Consider the following 21,560-nt stretch of genomic DNA (forward strand, 5'->3'; position numbering starts at 1 on the left):
GGAGTCAAAACTTTGTAGTTCACTTTGCCAAATAAGGGTAGGCTTAAGTTGAGAAATAGTTGCATTCGCTTGGAATTACTTCTTCTGTCCCTGGCTCACTGAGGCTGTTATCTTTGGCAAAGTCTAAGTCTTTGATGTTTGTCCACATCACCAAATTTTGGATGATATATCCACATTTCAGTCTTAAGATTATATTGATTACGAGTAACCTTTAAAAGTTTGGCACATGTTTGCTTCTGCCTGCAAAGAAATTGGAAAAAGTTTGGGCATCCTTGACTCCAGATTGGGGAAAGTCTCTCTTCAGTGTTAGAAGAATAGTGAACTCCCAGCGACCCATCTCTTATAGAACAGGAGCTCCCCATTCTTGAGCAGCATATGTAATACTGACTACAGGGCTTTAGCCAAGAGATATGGCCAAAAATATTGTCCAAGTATGCTAAACCATGAGAGAGTGGGTTTTCCTTTTCTGTTTGAAAAAAAAAAGTAAAATGGCTTCCCATAGTTTAATTAAGTATTTTAAGACTTTACTCTGGAAATCCAGCACATTTCTATTCAGTAAGTGAAGAACTATTCTCCTTCAGTTCCTCTTACCTGATGAAAGACTCTGAAAAATGACTCACCCCCTCTGGCCTTGAAGTTGATGCTTCTCCCAGCGTTAGGCAGGCCATCGTTCGTTCTGAGTGGCGCAACCTTTGGCGCCCATGACTGCTGACAGAGAAACCATCCAGTCACATTGACATCTGGAGCCTCTTTCTCCAAAACGTCGAAAACAAATGGACAGCCAAATATCAGAGACACTTGATCTGTGCCCAGGGTTCTGGAACTTTCTTCCAGTCAGGTATTTACTTGGAATGCCAGTTTCAAGATAGTGCTAATTTTTGAAAATTTCAAAAGGGTGAAACAGGAATCCCACTGATAAGACTTGGCTGTGCTGTGAGCATCAGAGGTTTTGCTAGTGGTATCGTTATCAGCTCCTCTTAGACCTGCTTCCAAATATTAAAATTTTAGAAGAACTGGCTGTTCTGGAGAGAGTGACATTGTTTGCAACAGGAGCTCCTTCAACTGCTTCAGTTTTTCTTCTGTTTCAAACCACAGTGCATGTTTTCATCTGTAGAGACACAGCTTTTCCAGGTCTTTCCAGTTCTGTATAGTTTTTTCTGCCTTTCAATGTGGTAAGCAGCCTATAGGTTGTATTATGACATTTCAAATGATCAATATCTCACAGTGTTTTTTCTCTTGCTTTTTTAAAACTTATTTTATATTTTATTACACTTATGTAAACAAAAACAGAACCCCCTAATCATAATGGTAGGTACCTTTTTTCTTTCTTATTAATGGGAAACTCTTCTTGATGTTATAACATGACAATAGTGACAAGCAAGTATTATCTGATGATGTAAAATATTTTAAAAACTTAATAACTTAAAAACTTAAAACTTGGGGCACCTGGGTAGCTCATTTGGTTAAGCATCTGCTTTTGGCTCAGGTCATGATCTCGGGGTCCTGGGATCCAGCCCTGCATTGGTCTCCCTGCTTAGTGGGGAGCCTGCTTCTCCCTTTACCTCCCCGTGTGCCCCTGTGCCCACACTCTCTCTCAAATAAATACATAAAAGCTAACAACAATAACAACCCACTATGGTTTCAATTTCAAGAGGAAAACTGAAGGGAAAATACCATGAAGGCCAGTGAAACATAATGGTCAATGAGCCAAAGTTCAACAACCTCTGAACTAAGATGATACTTCATTTCAAGTATTACCAAAACAACCCAGACTGATTACTGAAAAATTATTGAATAATATTTACATTATTATTATTAGTAGTAGTAGTAGTAGTATTGAATGTTTCTGTTTTCACTGACTTGTAGTACCACTTTAATTGTATTTTAAGTTCTTATTACTCCTGTCTTCTGTCTTGGTGCTCTCTGGTTTAGTCTGCTGACTTAGCTGTTCTCATGTTAACACTTCACTGTTATAATGTGTAATCTTTGTAATATACATTTTAGAGTATGTTTAAATACCTGGTAGAAATAGTTATCCACGTCTCCACTCTGTTTTCTTTACAAAATTTTCTTGACTAGTCCCACTTTTTAAATGTCTTTCTGGGCTCTAGAATTATTTTGTTAAATTTAAAAAAAAAGCTTTTTATATACTAGGTTGAATCAGATTAAACCTGGAAAATTAAATTTGGGAAGAATGGAGATATCAGCCTTTTTTTTTTTTTTTAAGATTTTATTTATTTATTTACAGACAGAGATCACACAAGTAGGCAGAGAGGCAGGCAGAGAGAGGGGGTAGGCAGGCTCCCCGCTGAGCAGAGAGCCCGATGCAGGGCTTGATCCCAGGACCCTGAGATCATGACCTGAGCTGAAGGCAGAGGCTTAACCCACTAAGCCACCCAGGCACCCCTTCATTTTTTTTTTTAAACATTGTTTTTCCCTCTGTATTTCATGTTGGATAGATTCTATTGCTGTGCCTGCAATTTTTTTTCCCTCAATACCTAATCTTCCATTAATTCTCTTCAGTCTATTTTTCATCTCACCCTTTTTAGGTTTTCATTTCTAGAAGTTCATTTGGGTCATTTTTATATCCTCCATGTCTCTAGGTAACTTTATGAACATACAGAATATAGTCAAAATAACTTTTTTGTCATTGTTAAAGATTTTCTTATTTATTCACTTGAGAAAGAGAGCACATGAGAGAGAGCATGAGTCATGTGGTGGGGCATGTGTGGGGAGGAGCAGAGGGAGGGAAAGGGAGAAGCAAGCTCCCCACTGAGTAGTGAACCTGACAGGGGGCTCGATTCCAGGACCCCAGGATCATGTCCTGAACTGAAGGCAGACGCTTAACCAACTGAGCCCTTGAGGTGCCCCTAAAATAACTTTTAATGATCCCTGCTAATTCCAGCATCCATGTCAGTTCTGGGTTGATTATGACTGAATGATTATTCTTTCTACTATGGGTCATGCTTCCATGATTTTTAATCTTTGATTTGATGCACATAGACTTTGTGCATTTGACCTTGTTAGGTGCTAGATATTTATGTATTGTTATAAATCTTGCTTTGTTCTGAGATGTAGTTACTTAGAAACTTAGTTTGATTCTTCTGGTTGTTGCATTGTAATTTATTAGGCAGGTCCAGACCTGTGCTCAGTCTATGCTGTTTTTTCTCCACTACTGAGTCAGAACCTCCCCAATAATCTACCCAGTGTCCTGCGAATCTGACTGTAGGGAGCACGTGCTGGTCCCAAGTCTGTATGAACGCTGGGCACTGTTCCCTTTCATCTTTTCACATGGTTCTTTCCTCAGTTTGAGGAACTCAGTTTGTAGTTCCCTCAACTACATATGATCAGTGCTTAGCTAAATACTTTAAGGGCCCCTCTGAGAATCTCTTTCTGGGCAGCTTTCTCTTCTCTGATACTCCATACTATGAATTTGAGATCCCTTGGTCTCTCTGGACCCTCAGCTCTGCCTCCTGAACTCAGGCAGTCCACTGGGCTATGCCTCAATTCCCATTCTCTGCACCAGGGTCTGAAAACTCTCTCAAGGTGACTTTAAGCTGGGTTTAATGGTAAGATTCACCTCCTTTTTTTCCTACCCCTTAGAGATCTCTGTCCTTTACCTGAGAGTCCCTGTTTTGAAAACCGTTATTCCATACATTCTGTTTTTCTTTAGGTTGTTTTAGGTAGGAGGTTATGTCCACCCTGCATGCTAGTCCATCTTAGCTGGAGGCAGAAATACTCAAAGAAAATTTTATTGTGTCTTTACTTTCTTGATCAATATTTTTCAGCTTATTTTCCACTTTCAAGTGCTTGTTAATTTAATCTGGGATCTTAGACCCAGCTTTCTGAAACAGACTATTATAAATCTTTTAACTCTTCTTTTCAAAAAGTTTTTTCTTCTGTATTCAACTTTGTAATCACACGTAGAGAAGTTATGTATGTTGATCTGTATGCTTAATTGTCTTTAATGTTACCAACACTCCTTTTATTATGTAGCTTTGCCGTCCTCCAGTTCTTAATTTTAATAAATCTTTTGGTTGGCTGTTTTATATTTTAAAGCAATTTTCAGTAGAGGTACATAAATGATGAGGGTGTTTGTTTTGTTTTTAAGATTATATTTATTTGAGAGAGAGTGAGGGTCCTGGGGAGAAGCAGAGGGAGAGGAACAGGCAGCCCACGTGCTAAGCCCAGAGCCTGATGTGGGACTCAGTCTCAGGGCCCTGAGATCATGACCTGAGCCGAAACCAAGAGTCAGATGCTTAGCTGCCTGAGCCACCCAGGCTTGAGGGTTTGTTTTTTTTTTTTAATCTTTCCATATGAAATATCTGTTACCTTCAAACATAAATATAATCTGACAACTCTTGCCAAATCTCTTCTCAAGATTCTGTTCAATTGCTTTATTGTCTTCTGGTAAGTACCATTACAATAAGAGTTTGCCTGCAAACAAAAAGAAAACTGAGATTCTAATCTTGGTATCTGACCAGGTAGAATTTATGTCAAAATTAGTGGTAGATATAACAGTGGGGATGGTACAAATGATTTCTTCTCTGACCTAAGTGTTTAGAAGTGTTTTAATTTATAAATACATTGGTTTTCTGTAGTTATTGATTTTTAGTTCAGTTCCGTGTGGTCGGAGGACATACTTTATATTACTTAGTGCTTTTGAATTTGACCTTGGCTCTACATATGATCTTTGTTGTTGTCCTTGCCCCTGAACTTGAAAAGAATGCGTTTCTATACTTGTTAGGTATACTGTTGGGCTTTTCTTGGTGATCCAGCCAGAAAATATTTTGTTTTGGTAGATGAGTTGATGTATATTGCTATGACTGGTATTTTTATCCCTACCTTTGTTGTATCGTTTTATGTTATACTTATTCTTATCTTTGACCTTTGATTTTTTAGTTCTTTTAATATTTAGAATGATTTGTGTGCTCTTCTAGTGTTCCCCTTTATCCTAATTATCTTTTTTTTTTAAAGATTTTATTTATATATTTGACACAGAGAGAGAGCGATCACAAGTAGGCAGAGAGATGGGCAGAGAGAGGGGGAAGCAGGCTCCCCGCTGAGCAGAAAGCCCGATGCAGAGCTCGATTCTCGGACCCCAAGATCATGACCTGAGTCGAAGGCAGAGGCTTCAACCCACTGAGCCACCCAGGCGCCCTATCCTAATATCTTTACACATTATCCCTGATTTATGATTTTGACTTCGTGAGGGTGCAAAAGTGATACACATTCAGTAGAAACCATACATCAAAGTCTGGCTTTTGCTCTTTTCCCAGTGTAGTAATATGCGGTATGATCTCTCTTGTGATGCTGCAGCAAGCCGCAGCTCCTAGGCCGCCCTGTGGTCATGGGGGTTAACAACCAATATGTTGACAACTACTCTATTTTTCACCTGCAGTACAGGTGAAATTATTAAATTATATGAGATATTTAACACTTTATTATAAGATAGGCTTAAATTATATGAGATATTTAACACTTTATTATAAGATAGGCTTGTGTTAGATGATTTGCCCTCATCTGAGGCTAATATGAGTGTTCTGAGCACATTTGAGATGGGCTAGGCTATGGTGTTCCATAGGTTCGGTGTATTAAATGAATTTTCACTGTATTATATTTTCAATTTAAAGTGGGTTTATTAGAGGATCTGTATATAATTCTCTTAGCCCCCCCTCTTTTTTTAAGATTTTATTTATTTATTTGACAGAGATCACAAGCAGGCAGAGAGGCGGGCAGAGAGAGAGGAGGAAGCAGGCTCCCCGCCGAGCAGAGAGCCCGATGTGGGGCTCAATCCCAGGACCCTGGGACCATGACCTGAGCTGAAGGCAGAGGCTTTAACCCACTGAGCCACCCAGGCGCCCCTTTGCTCTCCTTTTTCACTTAGGTTATGCTATTTGGTTTGTGAGCTTCCAATGGCATCTTTGACTCCTACTTATTACCGATAAGGAAATTAAGTAGTGTATTTAACTCAGTGCTTTTGCATGTCTCTTCCAGTCTTATTCTTAGTTGTATGATTTCTACTTGGTCAGAACATACAATATATAGAATACTGTTCTTCTGTCCTTATTCACAATTTTGTTTTGTTCTTAGATCTACATAAATATATTACATGCTAACCACTTCTGAATTTCTAAAATGTTCTCAATTATCTCTTAGTTGGAAGAATTAATTCTTTAATAGATTTCTCAGGATTCTTTGAATTCTTGACTATTTATTAAAACATTTTCTACAACATAATTGAAAACAGTTCAACTGATATGAAATCCTTGTCTCAGACTTTCTTTCCTTGAATTTCTTAAAAATATTACCCCCACTTTTATTTGCTTTTTATGATGCTGTTGATACATTTAATGTCAACATGATTTGATTTGATTTTTTTCAAGTGACTTCGTCTTTTTGCCTGGAGGCTCAAAAGATTTTTATTATTATTATGATTTAAAGCCTAAGACTTTTACTAGCTCTGTCTCGAAGGGAACCCTGTAAATTCTTAGATATACAGTGAATTCTTTCAATCTGTTAATTCAGATCTTTTATTTCAGAGACTTTTGAACTATGTTTTAAATACTATATTTCGCTGTTGCGTTTCTTTCTCAGGGACTGCAATTATAAATATTACTGAATCTTATTTACATGTCTTTTATTTCTGTTTCTCTCTGATTCTTTTTCTTTATTCTGAATTATCTTCTCTCTTTTCATTTTTATTCTCTATATGCCTCATATACTTTCAGTTATACATACTGGGATATATATACATACTACCCCTTCGTTTCTGAGATTTTTGTCTTTTCTAAAATTTTAGTTTCTTAGTTCAGTGTCAGAGTTTAAAATTTTTTGACTCATGGTTTTTTTTATATTGGCAGTTGCTGATTTAACTGTGTTTAATTCATGTTGAAATAGCATGTAACAGTTTTGTTCTGCATTGTGGTGCTTTTTTTTCTTCTTTCTTTCTTTCTTTTTGACATAATGGAGGCAATGTTTTCATTTGCCAAAAGTTTTGAATTCTCATCTCCTCTTTTTTAAACTCCTATGGTAACTTTATTTAGATGCTTTTGCTGTTCACGTTTTCTTATGTCAGCTTTTCCTGGACCTGTAATAGCAGGCATTCTAAGGGGGTGGGCTTTTGAGAGTATAATTTAGTTCTTAGTTCAAGAACACCTTCTTCTACTGCTATAGCAAAGTTAGCAAAGTGCACTTTTTTAAAATAAACGTTGCCCTTTTCTGGTCTGCTTTCTTGTGATTCTGTGATACTAGGTTGTGTCAGTAGGACCCTGATCTCTGTCTCTTCCTTTTTCCCCTTTACCATTCACTTTCCGCAAGACACCTGTTCTTCAACTGCTCCTGTAAGATTGCTACCGCCTGAGACCATCACTCTTGTCCTGCGCACTGTCCAAGCCCTCCCCTTGGACTCCCCGGGGGCTAGTCCTCTGATCCACTTGGTGTCGCCCTGTATCTCAGTCCTCTATCCCTGGGGTTTAATTTACCAGGTGCAGTCTGAGTCCTTCCCCTCTTGTGCCCCCTCATCCTCTTTTGCATGACGCCAGCCTGACTCTGCCCTGGTTGACAGACTCTTCAGGTCTCAGATGATTATATCCTCACAACCTCCCAGGGTTTAAACATGTTCTGTCTCCCATTTATGTTGTAGGCTTAGGCAAGAGGAGAGGGAGAGAGAGAGATAAGCAGGCTCCTCACTGAGCAAGAAGCCTGATATGGGGCTTGATCCCAGGACCTTGGGATCATGACCTGAGCCAAAGGCAGACACTTAACTGATTGAGTCACTCTTCCTTTTCCATATGGTTTCTAAGGAGAATATGTAGAGAGATTAAAATTTAGATGGCCACCATTTTTTTGTGGAAATCTGGAAAGTCACATGTTCTTAGGCTCTTCTCCAGTTTAAGAAAAACAGCACGAGGGTGTTACATGCAACTGATGAATCACTACATTCTATCCCTGAAACTAATAATACAGTGTATGTTAGCTAAATTGAATTTAAATAAAAAAAATTTTTTTTAAGCCATAGGAACTATAAAGAAGCATTGTAAGTATGGTTGATGAAATAAGGATGGTAGAGTATTCTAACCAGTAGCCCTGCATTCAAAGACTGCCATCTGAATAGGCATGTGTTTTTAAGTCAAAGCAAAATATTTAAGGAATGATGTATTTTTTTTTTATTCTCTACTTTACCAACCTTTTTTATAAAACAGCTTCTACACTGGGGCACCTGGGTGGCTCAGTCAGTGAAGTGTCTGCCTTTAGCTCAGGTCATGGTCTTGGGGATCCTGGGATTGAGTCCCGCATCAGGCTCCCTGCTCAGCGGGAGTCTGCCTCTCCCTCTGCCTCTGCCCCTTCTCTACCGCTTGTGCGCGCTCTCTCTCTCTCTCTCAAATAAATGTCTTTTTAAAAAAAAGAGAGAGAGAGAGAGAGCTTCTACCCTAAGTCCACAATATGTAGCGCTCTAAGGGTTGGTTCAGATTTGGGTTTTGGGTTTTTTTTGTTGTTTTTTTGTTTTTTGGTTAGGTGACTTCTCATGCAAGGATACTACATGTTATGCCTCGTTTCTTCTGTTTCCTCTTGTGTAGTCTAGTGTTTGCTGCCTGGGTGGACATAGAGGGGGATGTAGTTGGGAGTGAAGGAAGAAAAACCTGATGGGCTAGTTCTGAAGACAGCTCTTAGGAGATCATTGACCCTTTTTTCTTTAGGGCAACCTCGGAGTCCCATAGCTAGAAGTAGACAAAGCGAATCTGTCTTTTTTCCGGTTTTTTTGGGATCAGGTTTTGATTCTTATGGTAGAATCCAAGAATATGTTGTTAATCTCTCAGCACTGGCATTAGTGAAAATCCCCTGGAGACTTTGGCATCTGGTCTTCTCTTTAGTTTCCAGTGCTCTTGCCAGTTTTCATCTTTTTGTAATTCTTCATGGGTATTATCATAGAAATTGGAAGAAAGGCATATTAGGCCTTGCTAGTTTGCCCTGATACTAATCCAGAAGTCCTACTAATTATTTTTCAGTAATGAATAGGAAAAGACTATACTTAAGGGAGTAATTCAGTTATTCTTAATACTACTTATTTCTTAAGTACCTACTTTAAAAATTTAATAAGATTTCTTAATAAAAATATCCATGAAAATAATCTCTCCATATATAACTCTATGTCAAATGATTTAAGTTATATATTTCCTCACCAAATTTAGTCAAAATCTTATAATTTCCATGCCTAAACTCTTTATTCATGGTTATGTTTGCATGTTAAAATGGCTTTTCAAGGAGCATGAGATTTACAGAAACCTTATATCACCTGGACCCACATAACAAGGAAAAGAAGCCCACCAGGAATTTCACTGGTACACTGACCCTTGAATAACACAGGTTTGAAACTGTCTGCGTCCACTTATACATGGATTTTTTATTACAAATACAGTATAGTACAGTAAATGTATTTCCTTATGGTTTTCTTTTTTTTTTTTTTAAGATTTTACTTATTTATTTGACAGAGAGAGATCACAGAGAGGCAGAGAGATCACAGAGAGGCAGGCAGAGAGAGAGGGGGGAAGCAGGCTCCCCATCGAGCAGAGAGCCCGATGTGGGGCTCGATCCCAAGACCCTGAGATCATGACCTGAGCCAAAAGCAGAGGCTTAACCCACTGAGGCATCCAGGCGCCCTTCCTTATGATTTTCATAATGGCATTTCTTTTTTTCTAGTTTACATGATTGTAGGAACACAGTATATAATACACATAACATTAAAAATATATGTTAATCCACTGTTTATGTTATCGGTAAGGGTTCTGATCAGTAGTAAGCTACTAATAGTTAGTTCAAAACTTGTACATGGATTTTTGACTGCCCAGGGGGTCAGCGCCCCTAACCCTTACATTGTTGGAGGGTCAATTGCATAATGGCTAAAAAATGTGAACTCTGTGGTTAGATCTGATTCAAATCTTATCTTCCCCATTTATTATTTGTGTGATCTTGGGCAGGTTACTTAACAGTTGCATCTGTTAGTTCCCTCCTGTGTAAAATATAACTACCTACCGCATAGGCACTTAGGTGAGGGTTTAGTGAAGAGTATGTATAAAACACTCAGCACAGTGCCTGGAACACAGTCATGATTCAGTAGCTTGAGATGAAGATAGTAACAATGATGACATTGCTCACGAAGAGAGGACAGGTTGGACATTACTCTGGGTGTGTCATGAATTTTTTAAAAATTATTTTTATCAACATATAATGTATTATTTGCCCCGGGGTACAGGTCTGTGCATTGTCAGGCTTACACACTTCACAGCACTCACCATATTATGAATTTTTTAATCAGTAACTTTTTTTTTTTTCAAAATTTCTTCTCAGAAAATATCATCATGGCTATTTCTGTTTCTGAAAATTTGATACTGCTTTTTAGGGTGTGTCTTTTATGACAGATGGCCAGCAGCTCATGGTAAAATGAATATGGGATATAAAAGCATTTCATTTATTTATGGGAAATATTTTATTGCCCCACCCTTCAATTAGTTGGAAAATGAAAGTCAAAAACTGGAAACTCTATTTATAAATGGACAGGGCTGTGATCTCAGTGTCTGAAACTGTAGACTTTGAGAAAATATTTATAACATATTGGAAACTAGTTACTGATCAGTGTCTTCTTGCCCTATTATTTTTAAAGCTAATACAGAGAATATGAAATTTGAGGCCAATTAATATTGAATACTAAAATGTCATCAAAGATAATTAACTTGGGGATGCCTGGCTCAGTGGGTTAAACATCTGCCTTCGACTCTGGTCATGATCCCAGTGTTCTGAGTTCGAGCCCCACACTGGGCTCCCTGCTTGATGGGAAGCCTGCTTCTCCCTCTGCTTGTGCTCACTCACTCTCTCTCTCTGATGAATAAATAAGTAAAATATTTTTTAAAAAGATATTTAACTGTATACCATTTTTTAATACAAGTTTGTAAGAGAAGAAGATGGAGAAAAGGATTCTGTCTCTTGTTAATAGAGGCATTTGAAGTTACTAGAGATATTTGGTAATGGAGCCTTAAAGATAAGCTGAATGAATGGAAATGTAGGACATTCAAGGAGAAACTGAGGCCATGGCTGCATCTTGCTAAGAAGACAATTTTAAATAGTGGTTAGAAGTAAGGAATTCAAGAGTCAGTCTGAAACTCTGCCCAAGTTTCAAAGCCAATTCCATCCCCTGTTCAACCACATGATCTTGTAAGTCACTTAACTGGGCTGTGCCTATGTTATATCTGTGTCACAGTATCAAGGATTCAATATGATAATGTGGGCAAAGCATTTAAAATGATACGTGGCACATAATCAACGCTCATTAATGCCTGGTCAAAACAAAGAAACCCCCAGATCACTCCAGTGTAGTTGTTATGGACATGGATGAAACCTGCCCATTTCACTGGTTTAGAGATGGCTTTCTGTACTTAGTGGTCAATGTGAACAACATGTTGTAGTTCTTTTTCTTTACGTAATGATTTGCCTACTCCCTGCCGTTGTTATTCCTGTGAGCTGGGTGTCTAGTGAGCATCGTGCAGTAAGGATCCTTGAACAGTCCCATAGTTGCCTACCTTCAGAAGCTTATTGGAGGAGCGCCTCTGTAGCCCAGTCGTTAAGCATCTGCCTTTGGCTCAGGTCATGATCCCAGGGTCCTGGGATTGAGCCCCACATCGGGCTCCCTGCTAGCCCGGAAGCCTGCTTCTCCCTCTCCCACTTCCCCTGCTTGTATTCCCTCTCTTGGTGTCTCTCTCTCTCTGCAAAATAAATAAATAAGATTTTTAAAAAAGAAAGAAAGAGAAGAAAGAAACTAATCAGAGAGCACTGCTTTGTTCCTATCACTCTGGAGCCTGAACATTTGCCATAGTAAAAACCCATGCTACCTTGTGGTAATAAAACGAGGTCATTGCATTAACTTGTATCATTGTTGGAAAATCTTTTCCCATGAACATCATCTGTCATTATTCAGAGATTTAAATGCCACAAATGGAATCCACAGTCTAACAAAGATAGTGTTGCTTGTATAGCAAACTATGCCATATCTGAAAAATAGGGGAAAATCCCTGGGTAACAGATGATGCTGTATCTTTTTTATATGCAGTTCATGGTGAGTAGACTGTGTGACTTAGCTATATTTGACACTGATACATTTTTAAAATGAGACTCTCACATGGGAGGGAATATTGTAACATGTCTTAGAAATTAAAGTTTTAACTACACCAGTATATTTCATGAGGGGAATCTTGCCAGCAAGAAGAATGGATGGGAATATTAATGTCGCCTTGTATCACATATTATTCTTTTTTTAAAAAAGATTTTATTTATTTATTTGACAAAGAGAGATCACAAGTAGGCAAAGAGGCAGGCAGAGAGAGAGGGAGAATCAGGCTCCCCACTGAGCAGAGAGCCCAACGCGGGGCTCGATCCCAGGACCCTGGAATCATGACCTGAGCCGAAGGCAGAGGCTTTAACCCACTGAGCCACCCAGGAGCCCCTCTACATATTATTCTTATATCTGTGTCTCAGGTTATAGTCTTGTAATTGTTCCATGTCTGTAGAATGAGGATCCACATTTTGCAATAAAAGTTGTTCTTGTTTTTAAGTTGTCGGTTTATTAAGCACATACTCTATACCAAACTTTATGTCAGTGTGCTTTATTTACACTGCCTCATTTAATTCTCCTAACAATTCTGGAGAATCGGATACTTTTATCCACATTCTGCTGGTGAAGAAGAAAGGCTCTAGTTTATATAACCTTGTGGACTTGAGATGCAGACCCTGAAAGCCTGTGCCATTAAAGACAGTGCAGGACTGCATGTGAGAGAGTGAGGCCTTTAGAACTGGTTGGGAGGAGGCCCATAAATTACCAAAAGAGTTCAGTGTCCACTTTCTAGTACTTTTGTTGTATGGAAATATGACTTGGGAACAGTATAATATACAAATAATCATGAAATGCTGCAGTATTGGTAGCATTACCTATAAATGCATAGGTATGTATAGAAGTTAGAAGCTAACACCTGGTATAATATAGCGATAATGAGTCCCATAAGCATTTATGAGTTTGATGAAGCCACTGTTTATTTGTAAGATTATGATCACACAGTTGATGTTGCTGAAAACTGTCACAAACAGGCAAAGTGTTTTTTTCCCCCCATCTCACTTCAGTGCAGGAAGAAATTGTATCATATGCAAAAAGAGATATGTTCAAAGTACTTATATCCCTTTACAAAGGGGCAAGTTAAAGGGACTGATTGTAGGAAGTTATCGATGGTTCTCTTATGATACTTTCTGAGGAACTAGGACTTCCTTTCAAAGGGAAGCCATTGTCATTATACACAGATTAATTACCTAAGTGTCCTAGGAGCTAGTCACCCATCTTTCCCTCTCTAGAGGAAAACGAAGAATTTAGAACATATAATCAAATGTGTTGACTTCACAGAACAAGGCTCAGGATTAGTGATTCTCACCCTGAGCTGTGTGTTAGAATCAGCTGCATATGTGACAAAGGTATCAAGATAATTCAATTGGGAAAGCATAATCTTCTCAATAAATGGTACTGGAATAAGTGGATATCCAATGCAAAAGAATGAAATTGGATCCCTACCTCACAGCACACACAAAAATTGACTTAAAATGGACCAGAGACCTTGGGAATCTGGGTAGCTCAGTTGGTTGGGCAGTCAACTCTTGGTTTCACTTTGGGTCATGATCTCTGGGTCCTGAGACCAAGCCCCATGTCATGCTCCATGCTCAGTGGGGAGTCTACTTCAGGATTCTTTCTGTCCCTCACCCCTCCCCGTTTGCTCTCTTTCTCTAAAATAAATTAAAAAATAAGTAATTCTTTTTATATTTTTTTAAAGACTATTTATTTATTTGACAGAGAGAGAGATCACAAGTAGGCAGAGAGGCAGGCAGAGGGAAAGGAGGAAGCAGGCTCCCTGCTGAGCAAAGAGCCTGATGCAGGCCTTGATCCCAGAACCCTGAGATCATGACCTGAGCCGAAGGCAGAGGCTTTAACTCACTGAGCCACCCAGGCACCCCTCAAGTTACTTTAGAATTTTAACCTGCAAATTTCACTTAGCTGAACCTATATTTCATTAGTAGTATTAACTTCTTCTGAACAATGTGAAAACTTCATAGAATGCATTCATTCTGATTTCCCCTCCTGACTTACTCGCTATTATTATCATCCAGTTCTTAACTCTATTTGCATTAAACCCACAAATTAGACCCCATCCACATCATCAACATCCTGTTTGGATTTTCTCACATTCAGCATTTTGTTTGCTAATTATCCCTTCTTGCATTCAGAGCTTCTGGAATCAAATCCTAGTTCCTGTCAAATTGGACTCGTTGGCAGTCTTCATCATAATCAGATAATTGCCTCAAGAAGAAAATGAGAAAAGTCCTGGGAAATATGCCCCCTCTCCCCAACAGTGCTGCCTCCTGTGCCCCCAGGACTAGGGGCATCCCTGTGGATTTCCTCCCACTCTCTAATTAGGGTGTTTTATGGAGTAGAGAAGAGCAAGGAAATCTGAAAGCATACAAAAGTTAAATACATTCAGTTTGAAGAGCTGTCATGTTTTTCTGCAATCATATTCTTCTTACCTTTTTTTGCTATTAGAATTATCTTTATTTTGGGGGTGCTGGATAGCTAAGTTGGTTAAGCATCTGACTCTTGATTTTGGACCAGTTCGTGATCTCAGGGTTATGAGACCAAGCCCTGAGTCTGCCTCCACTGGGTGTGGAGCCTACTTAAGATTCTTGCTCTCCCTCTCCCTCTGTGCACCGCCCACCCACACTTAAAAAAAAAAAAATCTTTATTTTGTAATATAATGGTGATGGTAGTTGAAGTTTGGGGTTTTTTTTTTAAATTAGATTTGGTTTTAAAATTTTTTTCTTGGCGAATACAACATGGCCAATCACAACCCAGATTTTTTGAAATTTTCTGGACTTGAAATCCCAAGCCACTGCTGTAGACAGCTACCTGTGATTTTGAGGTGTGTATATTGGGTCACCTGAAAACATGTCCTCGTGGTTACATCAGGGACCTTAGTGGTTTTTCAGGTGTATACAAATCCTACAGTGTTAATAGTACTTTGCAACCTTTTATTAGGTTATCAAGCAGTCCTTAGTACTCTCCCAACAACTAAAATAATTTTTTACATAAGGCTGAGTCTAGACTAGCAAAATGTCCTGGGTACATCATGTACACCCTACATACATTTGGTGATGGTAATGTTCCCAATTTTTTTTGAAGATTTTATTTATTGAGAGAGAGAGAATGAGCAGGAGGGAGAGGGAATGAGAAACTGAAGGAGACTCCACACTGAGCACAGAGCCCAATGCGGGCCTGGATCCTATGACCTCAAGATCATGACCTGAGCCAAAACCAAGAGTCGGACGCTTAACCGACTGAGCCGCCCAGGTGCCCTAATGCTCCCAATTTTTTCAGAACACCATTTTGAGAGTCACATGATCTAATATTTGGCTGATACCTTTGCCTGCCTTCCTCATATCATAAGGGGTTGGACTGTGATCCCCAAGTTTCTTTTCACCACTAACATAGGTTGTGACTGTAGTATTGATGCCACTGTCCTGGTAGATGTTCTTTCCTCATCTCCCGTGAACAGTCAATGTGAAGTATACACAGAATGACTTGAGTTCTCATTTCCCCCTTTCTTTAAAAATTTTTTAAAGGTTTTATTTATTTGACACAGAGATAGCACAAGTAGGCAGAGAGGCAGGCAGAGGGAGAAGGAGTAGCAGGCTCCCCACTGGGCAGGGAACCTGACGTGGGGCTCGATCCCTGGACCCTGGGATCATGACCCAAGCCGAAGGCAGATGCTTAACTGACTGAGCCATCAAGGTGCCCCTCTCTTTTCCACTTTGTAAAGCATGATCATGTATAAATACAGCCACAACATGTATTGCAAAGGGTCACAGTTAAGAGTATCGTTTAATTGTCATATGCTTGACACTGACCATTTTATTAGATGTTCAGTCATTACTATAATGTAGACAAATAAAAATGAGTTAAAGATGCACCAACTACAGACTTTAGAGATCTCTGAATTCATGACAAAGTTGTTAATTGGCAAGCTTGTTATTTCCTGTAAGTACAAGGGAAGGAAGTATTAAAAGTCATCGTCTTCATTTGAGAGAGAAAATTAATGTTTCCTAAAAAATTCTCTTCTAGCGAAGGAAGCCCATCCCCCAGAATGGAGCTGCTGCATAATATCGACCCAAACTTTGTGGATGTTTCACCATGTGAGTACCTCATTTAATGCTACTAAATTCAATCGCTTTAGCTCGCGAAGACATTTTATTGCCTAGTGTGTCTCCAGCCTCACTTCATCCTTTTCTAGGATCCTTTTCCTGAGTTTGCGCTCGGGACAAACAGTTCTGCGTAATACCAGTTCTGCTGACCTCACTGTCGCTTTGGTGCCCTGGAGGGTAGATGCTGTTTTTCTCCCTGCACTTACTGGCTATATGACCTTCACGCCATTCCATCTCCCTGCTTCAACTTTACCATAGGCTCTCAGTGGCTTCTCCCTGGGAATGTCATGTTGTTGTTGCTGTCTTCTCACATGAGAGCTCCAGAGCCGACTTCAGGGAACCCAAGATCAGATAAGCCACCACATCGTGCAGTGGAGCTGGCCAGGTGCTGCCCAGCACCTCCGTATCCCAAGTGTGGCTCCCCTAGCAATCCTCGAAGTCATTTGGCTTGATTCTGTGTCCTGCCTAAGTTAAGCAATAGGTAGCCCCATTCATTCTTCAAGAAAAGAAGCCATTTTGGCTCTCAGATCACAACAGGTTGTAATAGTCCTGTTTAAATTCCACACTAGTGGCCCTGTGAATCCTAGGCTGGTGAGTTTGGGTCTGGAAAGCCTTAGCTCTTAGGCCTTTTGTCCAGCCTCCATCATTAAGCGTCATCTGAAGACTCTTCACAGGAACAGTGCTCTTCCATTTCATTCATTCCCTTAGGCGCTGACATTCCCTCCTTTCTAGACATATGGCCACACCCTTCATTCCTTCATTCTGTTGTTCAGGCTTTCCTGACGACTTTGTCCTCTCCAGTCTGTGCCACAACTTGCCCCGGGATTTCCCTGCGCAGACAACAACTTCACACTGGTTGTATGTCAATGGGCACTTGAGCCCCTGCTCTCCCCACCAGCCACCTCCAGCCAGTCCTTGCCCTGCTAGACACATGCAGATCATCTTGTTTTGTCTTGAATATGCTTTTCTCTGTGGCTAAAACACCTTTCCCTGCCCTTCCACAATTTTTCTCCATCCCTTAAAACTCAACATAAATGTCCCATGTTTGCGAATGCTTCTTGGAACCCCAGAATATCCTTCCTCAGCAGCCTTTTGTGTGTATCTGTGTGTAGAGCCTTCAGCAAATTCTCTTGTATGTGCCTTCATTTCCCACCAAGGTGAGAGCTCCTGGAAGTCAGGATCTGTGTCTTATTTATCTTTTCATCCTTGTAAGTTAACATGAATACCCAGCAGTGGGTAGGCCCTCAGTGATGATTTCTTGACCAAATGGAAGATTTCTGGGATAAAATTAGGACCCAAGTGGAAAGAAAAGGGCCTGAGGCAGGTCGGGATGGATATAGTATGGAGAAACTGCTTTTTCTCTCACATGTCAGTGAGAGAGGCAGGTGGTTGTAGGTGTGTATGGTAGCCACTAGCCGTAGGTGGCTTTTAAACACTTGAAATGTAGCTAATTGTGAATTGAGATGTGCTGCAAGTATAAAATACGCATCAGATTGTGACAACTTAGTATGAAAAATGTGAAATATTTCATAATATATACTTATACTCATTGAAATGGCAATATTTTTGATATGTTGAATTAAATTTATTATTAATTTCCCATGTTTCCTTTTCCCTTTGTGGGTTGATAGAGAATTCTATGTGGTTGATAGAGAATTTAAAATTACTTGTGAGTTTTGTATTTCTAGTAGTCTAGAAGGATTGTTGTGGCAGGTGCTGGGAAGTAATTGGATCAGCTGTGTAGGAGGAGCACAGACCCATGACTACTTTCTGTGGCCACGACCTCTGTGGTTTCTAACCTTTTCTCTGCCCCAGCACACCAAAGGGGTGTGACACATTCTAGTCTATAACTGGCTCACTAGAGCAGTGATTCTTAACCAGTGATCCCAGAATCTCCAGGGGTGGCCAGAAGGAAAGAGGAGAGGCAGGAAGGGTTTGTGAAACTTCTAGGTAGTTTAATGCCCTGAGAAACCCGGTATGACACCCAAGGAGGCACTGAAGATGCTGCACACATTGTAATGGTTGTCAGCGGGCCTTACCGAGTTCCATCTATGAAAGAAAGGCCTTAAGGCCCTTCCACTCATTAAGCTAAATTTTTCTTAGCATCAGAAGCTGTGGGGGAGGGGGTGCCTGGGTGGCTCAGTTGGTTAGGTGTGCGAATCTTGGTTTGGGCCCAGGTCATGCTCTCAGGATCGTGAGATGGAGCCCCATATTGGGCTCCATGCTCAGCTGGAGTCTGCTTAACATTCTCTCTCTCCCTCTGCCTCTGCTCCTCCCCACCTCTTGCATGTGCATGCTTTTTCTCTTGGAAGGAAGGAAGGAAGGAAAGAAGGGAGGGAGAGAAGGAGGGAAGGAGGGAGGGAGGGAAGGAGGGAGAGAGGGAGGAGGGCATAGGGAGGGTAAGCGGAAGGAAGAAAGAAAGAAAACAAACAAAACTGGGAGCTTGAGTTCTGTATTTCCGTGTAACCCAGCCACAGCACTGCTGGCTGCTGGGCTTCTAGCACAACCTGCTCTGGTTTTTGCGATCTTCCCACGGAGCCCCAGCTCAGTCCCAGCACGGGCACAAGTTTTCTCCCATATAAAAGTTAAAGGAGGGCATGGAAATCAGAAGAGAGAATCATTTCACTTTTGCCAGCCATGGATTATAAGGCTTTCAACAAGTCCCTTCAGTTTTCTTCAACTCAGTTTCCCAAATATTGAATTATGGACTTATGATGACCTTTTACTGCTGTCCCAAGTTCAGGGACATTTTCTGGCCTTCTGCAGCCCCCAGCCCCTCCCTGAAGCCTACTCCAGACCTCTCTGTTGGCTCTCCCTGCCAACCAGGACTCTTGCTCTGACTCCTGCTTGTAATGAGGGACATTGTCTGCTGTTGGCGCCAACACACGACCACATTCTCTGTTGGTCTGCATTCATGTCTGTCTCTGCCTGCAAGCAGCGAAGTGACCCTCCTGCCACCTTGTATGCAACACCTCAAGCATTTCTCCCCAGTTCTTATATTCATTTCCATCCACTGTGCAACAGAAGCTAAAATAAGGAGAGCTGTCTTTGGGGGCACCCTGCTTCATAAGAGGATGCTGCCAGCCCATTTCCTTTTCTATGCAGTTAATCTGGGGGGCGGGGGAGGTGGATAAAATCTAGCTCTAAGAAAATTTGTATTTATAGGACAACAACCAAGTCTGTGAATCCTATTTATAGAGTATGTTTTATGAATAGGTTCTAGAGACTTTGCGGAATGAAATCATTTAGCAGCCAATCTAGAGTGTAAATTACAGATTGACCGTTGAGTCAGTGTTATCCCAGGACAGTGTCTTTGGTTTCTAACTCCAACACTTCCTAGATTGTTTGTCCTTCCTAGAGCACAAGAGGGTGACATCCCATCTCTACCTTCCCAGCAACCACTTTACCAGTTTCCTCACCTGTGAAGCAAAGATTGAATTAAATGGTGTCTCAGGTCCCTTCCACCTTCAACATTCTGTGGGTCCTTATATAAATAAGGCCTCAAAGGAGCAAAGGTGCTGACTCAGTTTCTCTCCTTTTCCACCCCGCTCTCATTACCAAGCAGTGACATACCCAAAGGTGTCATTGTACATGGGTAAATACAAGTGAAAATGTTAGAAACATTATAAGTGCTAGAGTAATTTGAATTGTAGGATTTTGTTATTACTACATCCTGCCCACTTTTCTGATCCCTGTTCTAAAACATCACTGCATCAATCCACTTTTCCGTCTGCCCTCTCCCCTTTAGTGGGTCTTGTTGGGGGTTGTGGACCAATGTCTCATCCTATCATGAATCAGAGGAACAAGCATTCGACATTTCCTGGCAGAGCCCTATCTTCTAAGTAGTACCACATCCTCTCAGAAGCTGGTCTTTTGGGGTTTAGCAGCTTTACCCCCTCCCTCTTACTCTAAGAGTACAGGGCATCCCCTCTACTGGTGGAGTTCGGTCTTTTTTCATGGCCGCAGACCCTTGGTACATTGTAGGTTGGCTATGAATACTGAAGATATTCTCAGAAGACCGGGACAGACAAAGACACACACCACAGGTCGTAGCATTTCTCACAGACCAGGAGATTCTGCTGTAAAGCAGAAACAGACTCAAAGAACCACAGCTCACACCCACTAGGATGGCTACTATGAAAAGCAAAAAAAGAAAGGAGGAAAGAAAAAAAAGGAAGGAAAATAACAAGTGTTGGTGAGGATGTGGAGAAATGGGACCACTTGGGCGCATTGGTGGGCATGTAAATTGGGATTGCACAGCTGGTGGGACAAAAGGATAAATAAAATGTGGTATGCACATACCGTGGGCTACTGTTCAGCATTAAAGAGGAAGGAAATTCTGGCACATGATACACCGTGGATGAACCTTGAGAACACTTGTGAAATAAGCCAGTCACAAAAAGACAAATAGTGCAGGATTCCATTTAATGCGGTACATACAGTCAAAATTTATAGAGACAGAGAGTAGAAAAAGGGCTGCCAGAGGTTGGAGGGGGCGAGATGGGGAGTTCGTGTTTAATGGCTGTAGTTTCAATTTTGCAAGATGAAGAGAGTTCAGTGGGGGGATGTGGTGCAGGTTGCACAGCCATGTGAATGTATTTAGTACCATTGAACCGGACATTTAAAAACAGTTAAAATGGTAAATTTTGTATTTTTTTCTTTACCACAATTAAAAATATGTGTAGCAAAATGCAAAACCAAAGAAGAGCCTAGAAATTCATGAGGCCAGGGTCTATATCATTTTCATTTACTGCCATATCCCCAGTGCACAGCCCAGAGCCCGCCATCATGGTCATTTCTCGCCAAATTCTTCTTAATGAATGATAGTAGATCATCAGGTTAAAGTCACTGTCTTACTGTTTCTTAGCCTTTCCTGAACCTAAAGGTATCTCCCGATGGCAATTCACACCCACCTTTAATCCCTGAACTTACAGCTTACATTTTGTTCCTAAAAAAAAATAATTTAAAATTAGGAAGTGGCTGGTGACCATTAACATTATCATATTCAGATGTTTGAAACTACTTATCCAGTTTGTAAATGCCCACTCTCATGCTTGCCTGCAGCCAGAAGGGAGGATGTGGGATTTCCCCTCCCTCTCTTCAGTCCCTTTGCTAGATCTCTGTGAGAGACGAGTATATATACTTCTTCTTCTTCTTCTTCTTTTAATTATCAGGAAAATAAATTTACAATTTTATTTTATTTCAGTATTACCAGATAAATAAAATTTTATTGGATAAGACATGAGGATATCAGAACTTATTTTTTTAACCATAGAATATTA

At 40.3% G+C, this 21,560-nt stretch overlaps 1 protein-coding gene across 1 annotated transcript in view; it reads left to right on the forward strand.

Annotated features, from left to right (window-relative positions):
* The window catches only part of ARSB (arylsulfatase B), a 171,297-nt gene that overhangs the window by 93,248 nt on the left and 56,489 nt on the right, over nucleotides 1–21,560 (forward strand). Inside the window, exon 6 of the mRNA XM_044266527.1 lies at nucleotides 16,199–16,269. Within this exon, the coding sequence (XP_044122462.1) occupies nucleotides 16,199–16,269 (71 nt within the window). The remainder of the gene's footprint in view (nucleotides 1–16,198; nucleotides 16,270–21,560) is intronic.

The sequence above is a fragment of the Neovison vison genome, chromosome 1 (genome assembly GCF_020171115.1).
Source record: "Neovison vison isolate M4711 chromosome 1, ASM_NN_V1, whole genome shotgun sequence".
In the NCBI taxonomy this organism is placed as follows: Eukaryota; Metazoa; Chordata; class Mammalia; order Carnivora; family Mustelidae; genus Neogale; species Neogale vison.